The 15,037-nt window shown below is 35.4% G+C and overlaps 1 protein-coding gene across 2 annotated transcripts in view; it reads left to right on the plus strand.

Annotated features, from left to right (window-relative positions):
* The window catches only part of GRID2 (glutamate ionotropic receptor delta type subunit 2), a 716,446-nt gene that overhangs the window by 404,012 nt on the left and 297,397 nt on the right, over window positions 1-15,037 (plus strand). For both annotated transcript variants that reach the window (XR_011849003.1, XM_072117803.1), the window contains exon 6: window positions 6,670-6,843. Coding sequence is in view for 1 of the 2 variants with exons in the window: in XM_072117803.1 (XP_071973904.1) it covers window positions 6,670-6,843 (174 nt within the window). In the remaining variant the exon portion in view is untranslated. The remainder of the gene's footprint in view (window positions 1-6,669; window positions 6,844-15,037) is intronic.

Consider the following 15,037-nt stretch of genomic DNA (forward strand, 5'->3'; position numbering starts at 1 on the left):
AACGAGAGATACTTCAGCAGAAGCTGTGATGCTGAAGTAGGAGCCGGTAATAATGCATGCAGACTAAATCTATATTTGCAATTTTATGTATTGATTATTATTCACACAGAAAAATATATACCTAGATATTCTACCTTCTTCCACTCAAACCTGCAATTAGAATGAACGATCTATTGTGAATAAATGAATGACTATTCACATGTATTATGGAAGGGTTAATCACACCCAAACTCAAATATTGAACATCTTTCTGTTTTACTCCTTTGTAAGTAAACATCACGGTGCACAGATGTAGCATGATTAAAGTTCATGTTACAAGGGCCTTAAGGTCCCTTATACTGCTTTTAGTGTTGCATTGCATTGACAAATAATGCAGCTGTAGAGCTTCATTATGTATTATTTTGAAAGTCACATTAACATCATTATATGGAAAATCATCTTGGCTATCTCATACATAAACATGACTTACAACTATTGCAACTATTTAGCATCTGTCTAGTATTTTCCAGTAGCTGCTTTGTAATTATTTTGCTTTTGATGGTGGAACAATATTTTTCTTCTTGTATACTGAAACCTATTCTCACATTCACCTAGTGTGTCATTTTGTTAATTCCTAAGTGAAAGATCACTGGTAAAAATTGAGGATCAGCCATGAAAAATATTTCCAAAAAATAGATGGATTGTGGTCTCTATGGAAAGAAAATTGCCAATCTGCATCCAACCTGTGAGTGCCATGACAGTTGGAAGAGAACTAAATTCATCCATTAATTTCACTTCCAAGAGGTGGAAAGTCAACAAGTCGACTCATCAAAAACCTCTAAGCTCCATTTTCTATAAACACTATAGCAGTGGTGGCTTACATGCTTTATAATAGTAAAGTCCCAGATGTCCATGCAAGCACCACATGATGTGCATTATACATGTCTGGATTGGTGGCCTTAAAAAAAGTGAAGAAGACTTGATTCTAATATTATCATAAAAGGTGACAGCTCGAGTCTGCAAAAAAGTACAAAGAGTTGACCTTAGAGGATTGTAAATTAGTGATTTGGAGAGAGGAGATGGAAGTCAATAGACTGGGCCCTGATGGCTGTAAATCATTCTCTAAAATAAACAAAGGTTGCTGATGGATCAAAATATTGAAGGAACTGTCACATTTGGTGGAGAAAAGTGGATAATATGAGATTATTTCACAGCTAAAGGTATTGGATACTAGGATTGGTGCTGGCCTCAATACTGACATATACATAGTATCTTGCAAAATAAGTAACTTTGAAAAATCGAGTGTTAGGGGTATGCAAAGGAAGAGATAGTGTTCAAGCAGGGAAACAACTTCATCAGCATACAGCATACATCAAGAATAGTGAAGAAATGAAGTAGAGTTGCTGAATTGGCCCCCACAGTCCCCGGACCTCAAGCTCCCCAAATAGAGTTGAAGAAAATACTGTGTTGATACCCAAGTGAGTTGAACAGTATTCACCAACACTGGAATATGTAGAAGAGACCTGGGATCAGATTTTAGTAAAGAATTGCTTGAATGTGATCGAGAGTATGCCCAAAAAGATTCAGGCAGTGTTGAAAGGCAAGGGTGGATTTACAAAATACTAAAAAAAATAATAAAAATTCACATTTAGAATTTTACGAGCAAAAACTCTAGATAAATGACAAAAATCTGCATAATTAGGCATGTGCTAAATAGTTGCTAGTCAAAGTATATATGAGATTGTCTTTAATTTGATGGTGGTCTCATGTTCAAAGCTGTAGATTTCTAAATCTCTTCTTTATCCCTATATTTTTTTTTACTTTAAAACCTTAAGAGTAGATTTTCTGTTACAGTTGTGCTCTTCTTATGAAGCTACAACATGTTTTCAAAGTGACTAATGACCTTCATATTGTTAATTCCCAAGGTCTCTGTTCAGTTCTCTACCTCTTTGATCTTTCAGCAGTTTTTGATAGAGTCTTTACTCTCTATTCCATCTGGCAATATTGATTTAAACCATAGCTTGGACCTAGTTTAAGGCTTATGAGTCTCATTATATCTTTAGTATTTTAGTATCAAATTTTTTCCGTTATCTGTTGGTCTGCAATAAAATCAACGAGCATCATAAAAAAATGGAGTTATGTCTTAAGCATTTCTCCTTGGTTTTACCATAATCGTACGCAATAGAGTACTGCCTTATTAGCAATTTAACTTTAATTGGTGCAAACCACTTGCCCATTTATAATGTATTTTTGGCCATAAAATATGTTTGTCATTCCTAGTCCAATTAATGGTGTACAGATTAATGTGCCCCTTAATGATCTGGCCCTTTTCTGTTTTTTCAATTCCATTTTTCACTCCCCACCTTCAAAAATCTATAAGTTTTTTATTTTTACATGTAAAGAGCTCTCTGATGGCTTGTTTTCTGCAAAACAAATTGCACTTCATAATAAAAGCATTGAATATCCCATGCCGTGTACTGGGAAGCAGGAAAACTTCCAATGCAGTCAAAATGATACAAAAACGCATTTGCGACGTTTTCCTGTGGGCTTGGATTTTACAGCTTTCACTGTGCACCCCAAATGACTTGTTTACTTTATTCTTTGGTCGGTATGATCACAGGGATAACAAATTTGTATAGGTTTTATAATGTTTTCATACATTTACAAAATTTACAAACTCCTGTACAAATATATATTTTTTTATTTTGCCATTTCTGGCGCTAATCCAATTTTTCATACTTCGGTGTACAGAGCTGTCCAAGGTGTTATTTTGTGTGAATTTTTATGATGTTTTCAATACTAAAAATTTTAGGACTGTACAACCTTTTGATCACTTTTTATAGATTTTTTTATATTTTTCAAAATGGTAAAAAAAAAGTGCCATTTTCGAATTTGGACACTATCTTTCATTACGGGGTTGAACGCAGTGAAAAACCGTTATTATATTTTGATAGATCGGGCATTTCAGATGTGGCAATACCCAGTGTGTTTATGATTTTTACTGTTTATATTTATATCAGTTCTAGGGAAAGGGGTGTGATTTTAATTTTTGGTTTTTTATTATAATTTTTTAAAACTTTTTTTTATTTTTACTTTCACTATTTTTCACACCCCCTAGGCTACTTTAACCCTAGTATGTCTGATCAATCCTACAGTATGGCAGTATATAAGGATTTTCTACCTCATTCATTAAAATGTGCAAATCATTCAATCAAAAATTCATTGTAATGAATGGGTTACAACAAGACAGCCTTCGGTCTTTGGAAGATGACCCAATGACGTCAAGGGGAGTGGCAATCGTCACCAAGATGCTGGCCCATGCCATCTTTTTTAAGCCGGCGGCAGCTTTGCCGGCGGCGATCGACGGAATAACACCTGTGATTGGTGCCAGCACCGATTGCAGGTGTTACCGGTAAGTCTTTGCTGCAATATGCAGCAAAGACTTAGTAGCTATGGAGAGGGCTCAGCCCGTGTGCCCTCTCCATGCACCGGGATGGTTAAAAGAGGTTAATAAAAATGTATAGTATTTACATTGAAATAACTAAGCTTTTTATGTCAATCATTCTCTTCCTATCTTTTCGTTCCAACTGGACTGCAGTATATTAATGTTCAACATTTTCTTTTAGAATTCACTGTGTTCTCTTTTCATCCATAACCTATTTGCATGTTAGTTAACTCCTGGAGTAGACCTTAGGTTCCAGACAGACTCTGGTCAAAATTTCAAGGCATATTTGAAAGACCATGCAAGAACCTGCAAGAAAATATTTCCAATCTGTCTCTTCACAGTGAATATATAGTATATTAACACCTTACCATGTGTGAGTATAACATTATATGTAATATGTATTCAGTATATTGCTCTTGCTTACATAGAAAACAACTTGAGTTGAATATATATTGGATATATACAAGCTATACATACAAATTAATTGAACCCCACAGTCTACAGAAAATACTGTGTATAAGTATAATTCCAGTAAGAATGCCTTATATTGATTATTTTGCCAGGTACTAAGGGAAGTAAAGGATTTGCAGAAACATATCATTTTGTCTTAGCCTGACACAGTAATTAATCCGTACTATATAATAAATATCATTTAAATTTTCCACCATAAACCAAATAAAAATCAATTGCTTGAAGATTACTTTTGAACAAGTTTAAAAGATAGACCTTAAGGTCTGTATCTGAGCCAATAACACCAGTATTTATTTAACTTCAGTAAATGGCCAATTATGACAAAAACTCCTTATTTCAGGAAATTACTATATATGGAGTGCATAAAACAGTATTTTACTGTGTATTTTCCATTTAAAAAATGACTTGCCATTTATGGTGTAATAGAGATATCAAACCCAAGTCTACTGACTATGATTATATTAGGCACTATCTCTCAAAATAATCTTTTGAATTACTTTAAAATGAGCAAAATTGTTAAATATTAAAATGCTATTAAATGAAATTGTTCACCACCAATTTACCTACCTTAACTAACTGTTATTCTATGAAGGCCACACATGCCCCCCATAACTTTTATTTTATTGTCTATTTTATTGATCTTTTCCCTTGTTTGTACCCATATTTAAGGGTTCATTTTATTGGCTTAATTCTTGCCTTACTTTGCATCAAGAAGCCTCTTTTTTAATCAAAATTATCTTATTTATTATCTTAATGATTAATCCATTCAGATTTATTTTTATTTCAACACCATCATATATGCCAAAGATATGGACCAAAGGCCTGGAACAATATTTATATCTAATGAAATACATCTGTTTAGCCTATTTACAATTGATTTATCCATAAATGGAATGAGTAAACCCAGAGGTAATTAATATTAACCTTTTGAATAGGTCTTCCTTGTATGGAGAAGGCAAGGTCGGTGAACATTATCCTTACATCCTTAACTGCATCAGCAGTTATAGTGTGGCATGGTTAAGAATGTATGGAGGGGGCTCATGGGCTGTTTAGCATTGTTGTCCTGCTGTTCAATAAATGATTTGTTTGTGTGTTTTAACTATTACATTTTCTGCTGATTCCACCATCCAATTATTGCAAAGTATTAACTGCTTTATGACAACCAAGATGTTATCAGCGAGCAATTAAGGAGGATTCCTTAACCCTAGTCAATGGCTTCTCACTCAGGCAAAACAGTTTCCTACACAGTACTGCAGAAATGCAACCACGTCAAAACAGTGCTGTATACAGTTGGGAATCTGCTCCTTCTGGAAAAGATATACTGGTTTGGCTTTAATCCTGTATCATGTCCTTAGGCTGACAGTCATGTTTGGTGTTAAGGGGGCTGCCTTTCAAGGTAGCTAAAAGAGGCATTGTTTTCCTTATCCTATCCTGGGAATTTGCATATTTCCTTGGTACATCTGCTAATTTTATATAAATAAAAACCATATAAAATAGTTATTATTTTCTCTTTCTAGTTTACCTGTATCTCTAGTTTCTTGTTTTGCTCGTTTCTTAGTATAATTTGTCAAAGCTGTTTCTCCTTGTGTTACATTGCACCTGTGCTTGTTATTCTAAGATGTTTACCTGCTGTAAAGGATGCAAATGTTGCAAATTATTGCGCAGACAAGTTGCAAAGTTGGTTGCTTTGCATCTTCCAGCTAAGTTCACCAGTTAAGACTAGGCTATCACAGTCAATGCCACTAACATGTAACATAATCTAACATATAGATAAAAAAGTTAAAAAAAGGAATTCTTGATTGGACTTGTGCACAAAAACTTGAAGAGCAAATACTGAAATGTCACAAAAAAATTTTTCCATTTTCAATTTCCCCATTGCCCGAAAATCAGTGACTTTTTAAAACTAAGATACTAGATAAAAAAATTAGATAGATCTACCCCAAAGTGAGTCCAACATATAAGTCTACCTGGCACTTACAAATGCCTTTACTTTCTGGTCCAATCAAATTGATGCACATTAAATGTGTGTCCTTTCTGTTTTTATAAAGGCATGCCTCTCTAAATGAATATTCAGTAGCCACACAATGACAATAAAACACCAATAATTGCATTTCTCTGGGGTAATATTACAGTCTAATGATTCTTTTGATAAGATGTTAGTAATGTAAAGTCTTCTACAAGACTGCAAGTGGGACAGCTTTAATTCAGAAAATGCCCATTAAAGATTTTGCAGTGATTAATTCATTCTTCTCTCTATCAACGGTTACCACTCTGTTCTGGGTAATTGTTTTACCTTGTAAGTCCTTGGATGTAATTTGCTCCTATAATATGCTTTTCATTTTGTTTCTGAACATAATGAGGACATCATTTGTAATATATGTAAACAGATCTTGTTCCAGTCTTTGTTCCATTTAATGTGCTTGTGTTGCATTTCGGAAGAACTTGTGCATGTCATAAATTGCTGTATTTTTTATAATATGTTAATATTTCAATATACTCCCTGTTGTCACTGACCTATTTTTATTTATGCTCTGTATACTTGAAAAGGCAAAGGAAAAAAGATGTGATAGTCAGATGGGGTTTAACCCCGAGAGATGCTTTTAGGTCTTTATGCCAATAGTACTCTCTTGGAAACAGTAAACAAGCCAGACAGGTTACATGCATACCTTTTATTTAATCCAAACCTTCTATAATTATGGATGACACACTATATTATATTTGCATGTATTATATCATCTGTAAACATTGTATTCCTTTTCTCTTTAATTTGACAGGAGATAAATGACTTGGATGTACAGGACCTCGTCAGAAGGTCAATTGGAAGGCTAACAATTATTCGTCAGACCTTTCCAGTACCCCAGAATGTGAGCCAACGCTGTTACCCTGGCAACCACAGAATAAGTACTTCGCTCTGTGACCCAAAAGACCCATATTCCCAGAGCATGGAGGTAGGCTGCATAATTGTCTGTTCATTACATGTTATTTTTCCTAACATGTGCATCTAAGGTAAAATATCTCTATTTGAATAAAGGATTATTTTTCCTCTGAAAAGATGGAAAGACACATACTAGGAGATAAATCCCAATCTGTGCTTAGAAATGATTGCTAATATGTTTCTACTATAATGGGCATGGCAATGTTTAGGAAACAAAGCAATCTTAATTCATAATCTTCTACATAATTCATTTGTCACAAGAACAATACAATTTGTTGCTTTCTCATCAGTAAAACAAATACAAACAAATGCAGTAATTAAGAAGCTGCTTAACATTTTCTTCTGAAATTTCTATTGCTCGAATGGAAATAAGGTATTTTTTCAACAACAGCTGTTTTTGTGGGTTGCTGAATGAATTTTAATTACCCCTCCATAAACGAGGGAATCGCAAACAGCATAAAGTTTCGATCAAACTGTGATCTAATTATGAGTGCACAAAAATTTTCTTTCTGTCTAAACAAGCTACAGTAATGTATACACATGAGCAATATACCAACTATGCAGGAAGAATTGTACACTGGGGCATGGGGGAGCCAGCCTGCAATTAAGAATAGATTTTAGTGGGAGCTCATCTATTTCAGTAGCTATGTATGTGCTTTTCCTGATAATAAAACCAGTATCCATATGCTTTTTACTCTTCACTAGTACTTTGTGACTCCTTATCATGTAGCTCTAATAAAAAGGAAGAATAAGGCAAGAATGAGTCATCCATATTTTGAGATTCAACAAGACGTAATTATAAAGATCCTTATCCTACATTTGTTGGATTTGCATGAGTTTACTCTAAAGTTCAAACCATTGTCTAGAGGAAAATGTAACTTTAATTTGTTCTGGTCAAATAAATGAGAGCCTAATCACAGAAATAGGTAACAGTTCCTCCATGACCTCTGATAACTGTGTTTTGTATGTACACAATTCACCTATTTAGTGATTTGTGCCTAACTAAGAGGGGTTGTTGTTATTTGTAAGTTACAAATTACAGTCACACTGAAGCATTTTCTAGACTGTATTCAGAGTGTTTTGTACATTAGATTTATCATAGTGACTTATATAACTTGACATGTATGGCAAATCAGGTGTCTACATTGGAATTGGGACCTCACAAATTTTTCTAGCACATATGAATTCACATGCTCTGAAATAAAGTAGATGAAGTGAAAAGTCGGGTAAGTTAGGAAATGTTTCAAAAAAAGGCAAAAATTAGGATCATACAATAGAGGCAGTTGTGAGACATTTGTACAGCAGAAAATGTTAAGTATTTTATCAGATAGAAAATACACTACAACTAAATTTTGGTGTATAATATATTTGTGATGTTTTATAGAGTTGTGAGATTTTTTTTTTAAAGTCTGGTAAGGTCCAACCATTTTTCTTTCCTCATGGTTTGATGTACTTTCTCAGATTTTTACTTTACTGTGGTGAATATTTTTATTCATTTATTAATCAAAAGTTATGTTTTCAATTTCTGTATACCCTCATCGCTTGTTGTGGACATGTTCCCAGCTATAAACCCATTGGGGGTAATGATTGGGTTGTATGTTTAGCATTGCTTTGGCGCAGTTGTGGTACAAATGCTGTTTTTTTTACTTTCTATTGCATAGGACAGTGCAAAGTCACTTTGATGTACACCCTGCAATTTCAGTAAATTAATTATTTGCATAGAATAGATTTCATTATACTACTGAATGCATAATTTGGGCCATGGTACAAGTTTCGTTTTACATGCAAGTTTTGACTTAAATTTTTGCAAGTTCCTACCCCGGTCTATGTTGCGATTTTTGAAGGATTTTTTTGCAAATTTTCATGCGACTGTTGCAAACAACCCGCACAGCGAAGAAACACTGCCAGCAGGTTAATCAAGAGTCAAAGCCACTTTAATGCATCTGACTGCAGCAGAACTCCAAAGACAGACAGAACTGTTGTAAGGAACCTATATAATAATAATTTACACCCATTTATTTTCTCAAACCTCATTCAATTATTTTATTCTTTGAGGGGCATTTATTAATTTTGGCACAGGGTGTAACTAGAACTATTGATTTTGGCGCAAGGTGGTGCTGAAACCATGCTGTATTTTTCAGTAGGATGTAAGTTTGTGGCACACGAAATTAATGAATCAATGCACAAACTAAAAGGTTCAGAACTTCTGGCTCCAGAAATTTACACCAAATTGCAAATCAAGAAATTAGTTAATAATGAATTTGTAGCAAGCGGGGTTTATTTTAAAGTGACTTTGCACTGTCCCATGTTAATTTGGCACAATATAAAGTCACAAAACAGCATTTGTACCACAACTGCAACAAACGCAAAACCAAACACAGACAAAAAAAACAATGATAATTCCCTACACTGTATATTTTCAGACTATAAGACATACTTTTTAGAAAGAAAAAGTCTTGCTAAAAATTGCCTGTATCTAATGGTCCAATGTCACGAGGATACAGCACTGCCAGACCCTCCTGACCACTTTTTGCACTTTCTCAAGGAACAGGTTGTCTGCACAGTAACCGGCCATCAAGACAAACCAGTACAGGACCTTGAGTGATGTCATTGAGTCACATGACCCAGAAGCAAGGCTGATTCTGTGCTTTTCTCTGCTACAGTGAGGCTGAGGAGCTGTAGGCAAGCTGGGGGGCTGTGCATGAGAAGTGTAGAGAGCTAATACGGAGGGGATGAGAAGAGGGAGGGGGCTGTGGAGGCATCTAATACAAAAAGGATGAGAAGCTGGAAGGGGCTGTATAGGTTGCCAAAGAGATGAGAAGCTGGAATGAGCTGTTTAGGATTATAATACAAAGGAGGAGCTGAAGAAAGCTGCAGAGGCTCATAATACTGAGTGGATGAAGAGCTGGAGGGGTGTGTGGATACTTCTAATACAGAGGCGATCAGGACCTGGAGGAGTCTGTGGAAGCTCATAATACTGAGTGGATGAGGAGCTTGGAGGGGGTGTAGAGACTTCTAATACAGAGGGGAGGAGGAGCTGGAGGGGGGCTGTGGAGAATTCTAATACAGAGACGATCAGGACCTGGAGGAGGCTGTGGAAGCTCATAATACTGAGTGGATGAGGAGCTGGAGGGGTCTGTCGAGACTTCTAATACAGAGGGGATGAGGAGCTGGAGGGGCTGCTAATGCAAAGAGAACAAGGAGCTGGAGGTGTGTGTGGAACTGCTAATACAAAAGGAATGAAGCAATGTAGGGGGATGTGGAGTCTGATTATAGAGGAGATGAAGAGGTGGAGATTTCTGTGGCGGTTGCTAACATAGGGGGGATGAGGTGCTGGAGGGGCTGTGGAGGCTTCTAATGCAAAGGACAAGGAGCTAGAGGGAGCTGTGAAATAGTTAAAGTTTTTACTCATAGAGGTCTCAGTATGTCCATGTCCATGTAGCAGAGCTTTGTGTCTCATGGTCCAAAAAATACAGTAACTTAGAAAGACTTTGTTATCCAGGATTATAAAAATCTGTAAGAATTGTAGATTTCTTTCTTCTATTCTTTGTGCCTCCTTATGGGAGCGTTGATCTTCCCTTTGCTTTGTCAACAGGATGTAGGAAATGCTTCACAGCAGTCTTGTGCCCTAGACTACAATAGACTGAAGCTGACTTTTACATATGCTTTATGTAAGGAGTGGGACCTATTGTCACTAGTGGATGCAAATATCAAGTTTTATATAGAGGTGTTATCTTCTATGTAATCTTTTCTGTATTGTCTGAGTTGTAAATGAGGTGGCTGCTGTAAAGGAAACCCCTACAGAATTAACAAGTGTTAGTCTATAAATAGGTTTAGTGGCTTCATAGGAGTGAAAATTACAGAATAAAGTACATGTAATAATATTTTAAAAAAGACGTCTAAACTAGTTCTGTGCTAAACTTTGCTGGTGCGGGTCCCCCAGATCAGACCCCAAACTTCATCAGCAGTTCCAGTGCAGGCTGTGCTTAAAGGGGTGTTCCCATTTCAGCAAATAAATGTTACTGTTTGTATGATGAAAAATTATACAATTTTCCAATATACTTTCTGTATCAATTCCTCATGGTTTTCTAGATCTCTGCTTGCTGTCATTCTGTAGAAAGCTTCTATGTTTACTTCCAGTGTATACTGTAGAAATCTGACCCTGGTCACACAGGTGCACAGCTATCACACAGCTCTGATTACTCTCTGTGATATATAACGAGCTGTGCACTTGTGTGACCATGGTCAGATCTCTGTCCACTGGAAGTAAACATGGAAGCTTTCTATAGAATGACAGCAAGCAGAGATCTAGAAAAGAGTGAAGAATTGATACAGAAAGTATATTGGAAAATTGTATAGTTTTTTATTATACAAACAATAACATTAATTTGCTAAAATGGGAATACCCTTTAACTGCTTTTAACTGCTTTGTGCAATCAGTGTTAGAATTTAAACTGTTAATGATTACTGGGGGTGTTGTTTGGGTCCCGTTACTGAACGCGGTTCCAAACAGAATTTCAAGTTTCTATGTGATTCTATGGGTACACTAATGATTAATGGAAACCATTTTGAAACATGTTAAAAAATTCTAAATATAAAACATGGTTTACTTTTAAGGTTCCCTTCAAGGTAAACCACAATATTGGATACAAAATATCTTATATATGTTATTACACTTCTGTGGAAAGTATTTCCTCCACAGGATAAGGGATAAGGTTCCAATTAATTGAAGACTGACATTTGAATGTAACGATTGTGCATGCACGCTGTTGCTCCATTCCTCTTCAGAGATTGCTGAAAATAGCCAATATTTCCAAATCTGCCAGAAATAAACAATTCTTCAACTGGATGTTTTATAAAAAAATGTAATTATGGGAAGGTAATTCTCAGTAAATGTAGCCATGTTGTCCCTGAGGCACATAGACAGATAGCTGTCCACGAATACGACCACCTCTATACCCTGCTAGTGGTAGCCACACATGCACTATTGAGGCACCCAACTATTTTTTTCTTTGTATAATCTCTTCAGCATCAGTGGTCATATACAATAATAGCAATATCATTTTTAAGGGACAAAGTGGCTATAAATTATCTTGACATTGGTAAAAAAAAATGATAACATCCAATTGAAGAAAGGTATATAACTGGCAGATTAATTCATGTAAATGTCAATGCCCAGATGGGAATACCCCTTTAAGCTGTGGTCCAGCTTAATGTTAAGAAATAAATCTGCATAGAGATTTGAATTTGTCTAGTACACATTGGGTTAAACTAAAACATATTACTATTGTTGTTTTATGTTTCATCCATTTATTAAAGGTGAATTTTTTGCATTTTAGCCGCTACATTAATCTGGTTATTAATTAGTCTGGTTAATCATACACTTATTAGTTAATCATACAGTTTTATATCAAGCTACAAAATACAGTTGCAGCAAATGCAACTTGAGTGAGTGTTGCCTCGATATGAGCAGATATGTTCTCAGATATGTTCTCAATGACCATAGCAACCAATCAGAGCTCAGCTATAAATTTATAACCAGCCAGCTGTGGAGAAATGATATTTGAGCTTTGCCTGGTTTCCATGGGCAACTAGAACAGTTCTGCTCTCAGACACCTACAAAAAAGTAACATTTTTGTGCTAGATCACTCACCTGTACTGTGATAGTCAGCAGAATTTTCATTCCTTCTGTAAGTGGTTTCATGTTTGAGAAAGCTTGCATAACAAAATGAAAGGGTCAATTATTCCCAGATGTACTGCAAATAAAGAGAGATGTGGAGCAGAACAGTCCATAATTAATAGGCTATCTCTTAAACAATGAAAGGTTTAATGAAACCACTTCTTCTTATAGTACATTAAATAGGCTAGTTCCTTCCTGGTGAGAGATGTAATAGTTATAAATCAGTCTGACACGTTCTTTCAAAAAAGTCATATACCTATAAATGTCGTAGAAAGAGTAAAGGTGACAAGGTGCTTTCATTTACATGCATAAAGCAAAAGAAAAGTCAGAAAACTAACATTCAAAGTCTTGAGCATACCAGCGACCGAATGAAGTCACTTTGCTCAAATGTTCCATATTTTACATTCCACAATTTCATATCACATCCAATTTTCCAAGAATAAAATCTGAAATGGCAATGTCACCTGAATTTATTTCATATTAATGTCATCTTCCGCTTCCTCTAGAATGTCCTTAACTTTTACATAAGTTAAACAAGTCTATTTCAACGTAGTACTAAAAGGAATTTGGAACTAAAAGTTCCTAAATTAAAAAGGTCATCTTTGTGATGGCCTAAATCACCTGCTGCATTGTACCTACCATACAAATATGTTCAAAATAAGAATGTATGAAATCAATTTGAAAAAGATAAGAAAAGAAGAATATGTTATACTATCTAGTTACACATGGTATAAACCGTGCCTAAAAAGAGAAACATTATACCTTAATCTTGATCCCATTTTTTTATACTCATTCATTTTCCATCAGACCTTTGGTCTTACAGGTATTTTGCTAGGCTAAAGACTACCTAGAAAATAAGAAGGGAAGGAAAATAATTCAAAGGGATGCTGTGGATGTAGATGAGGATTACACTCAGACCCCGGAATCTCAGAGGCCGAAAATGGCCATTGTTCCCCATGTTAAAAGACCATTTTCATGATAACATTATAGTTCGGTGGTCTGGTATAGATTGTGCATTGGGACCAAGCAGATAAAGAGTACAACTGTTACTTGTTCAATAGAAAAATATGTCCCACAGGATAAATATGTATTAGAAAGCCAAAAGAAGAGTAGTACCCTGACCTAAATATAACTTTTATTACTCATATTTAAAAAACACCATATGCACATGCAAGGGAATAATGCTATCAGAAACTCTTCAGTGAGATGCGACTAACCAAGAGAGAAACTCAACCAATTGTATGTAGCGCCATGTCTGATGCATCACCTCCAACTGGTAGTGAAATAAACCACTTTTGTTGTGAATCTTGCCGTGATTCACAACATTTCTGTTGTATGTATCTGATAGAGCCATTCGCAAATTCCCCTATTCAGTTAAGTATAGCTGTTTCTGGTACTGATACATTATTCACATATTGTTTAAGTCCCCCAGGGTTACTAACTAAGCTAATAACTCTTTGCAATAACTTGAGGTAAAGACAGTGACATATGATACATATTGACCAGCTGGATCAGGAACAAGCAATGGTTGTCAATGGTCTAGAACAAAAGGAAAATGAAGAAATGGAAACCAAGGAAATGGGTCAATAATGAACTAACTCATCTGTATTGTCATTTACAATGTACAAGGTCTTTCTTCAAGAAATCTATGTTTATACATATTGCAGTTTGTTTTGTGGTTTCTACAATAAAAGATTGATTTTTTTTTCCCCATCACTTATACTTTCTATCATTTTATGATTTCAGGATGTCAAACCTATGTAACCCCTTACAATCCTGGTAATAAAGAAACATAACTGGGAGACGCAGGGCCCCATAGCAGACTTCTGTATGGGGCATATAACATCTATGTAATGGTGCACATTCTACATTCTTTAGTGTGTCAGGTCGAATGCCTGAAACCCCTTACCCTACGGGCCTCATAGTAGCTGCTACCCCTGTAGTTACACCCCTGATTACCAGGATCTATATGCAATGCCATGCCTTTCTTTTCAGGATCAATTGGGTCAAAATTGGTTACACACCTAAAAATTCTAGCAATGAGTCATCACTTTATAAAATGTAAAAAAAACTCTTAATTGGACAGGATGTCTATTAAATAATACGGATTTCTATGTATTTTACTAGTTACAGAATATAAGAAATGAATATAAGAAATGCTTACTTACTTTCCCTAATAATATATTGAATTCGCTCCATCTATCTGTATATTTATCTATCTATCATCTATCCCTGTAAGGAATTGATGGAATGATATAGTACGTACAAAGTGTAATTTCTTTCTAAAGAAATATATATCATGCTCAAAAGCAGCAGGTGTACCACTAACAACATAATCTCTTCAAGGAAACATACCATTTGTTGTTGTTTGCAAGCAGCAATCTCTCTTTTATTACAATTAGAAAGGTCAATAGAGAATGAAGCTGTTGGCACGTTATGGTGAATGAACCTTCCATCATAAATGACAAAGCTTTGTGTGACTAATTCAGATAGAAACATTGTACGATCTTTCAGATGAGAAATATAG

Source organism: Engystomops pustulosus, chromosome 1 (genome assembly GCF_040894005.1).
Source record: "Engystomops pustulosus chromosome 1, aEngPut4.maternal, whole genome shotgun sequence".
Classification (NCBI taxonomy): Eukaryota; Metazoa; Chordata; class Amphibia; order Anura; family Leptodactylidae; genus Engystomops; species Engystomops pustulosus.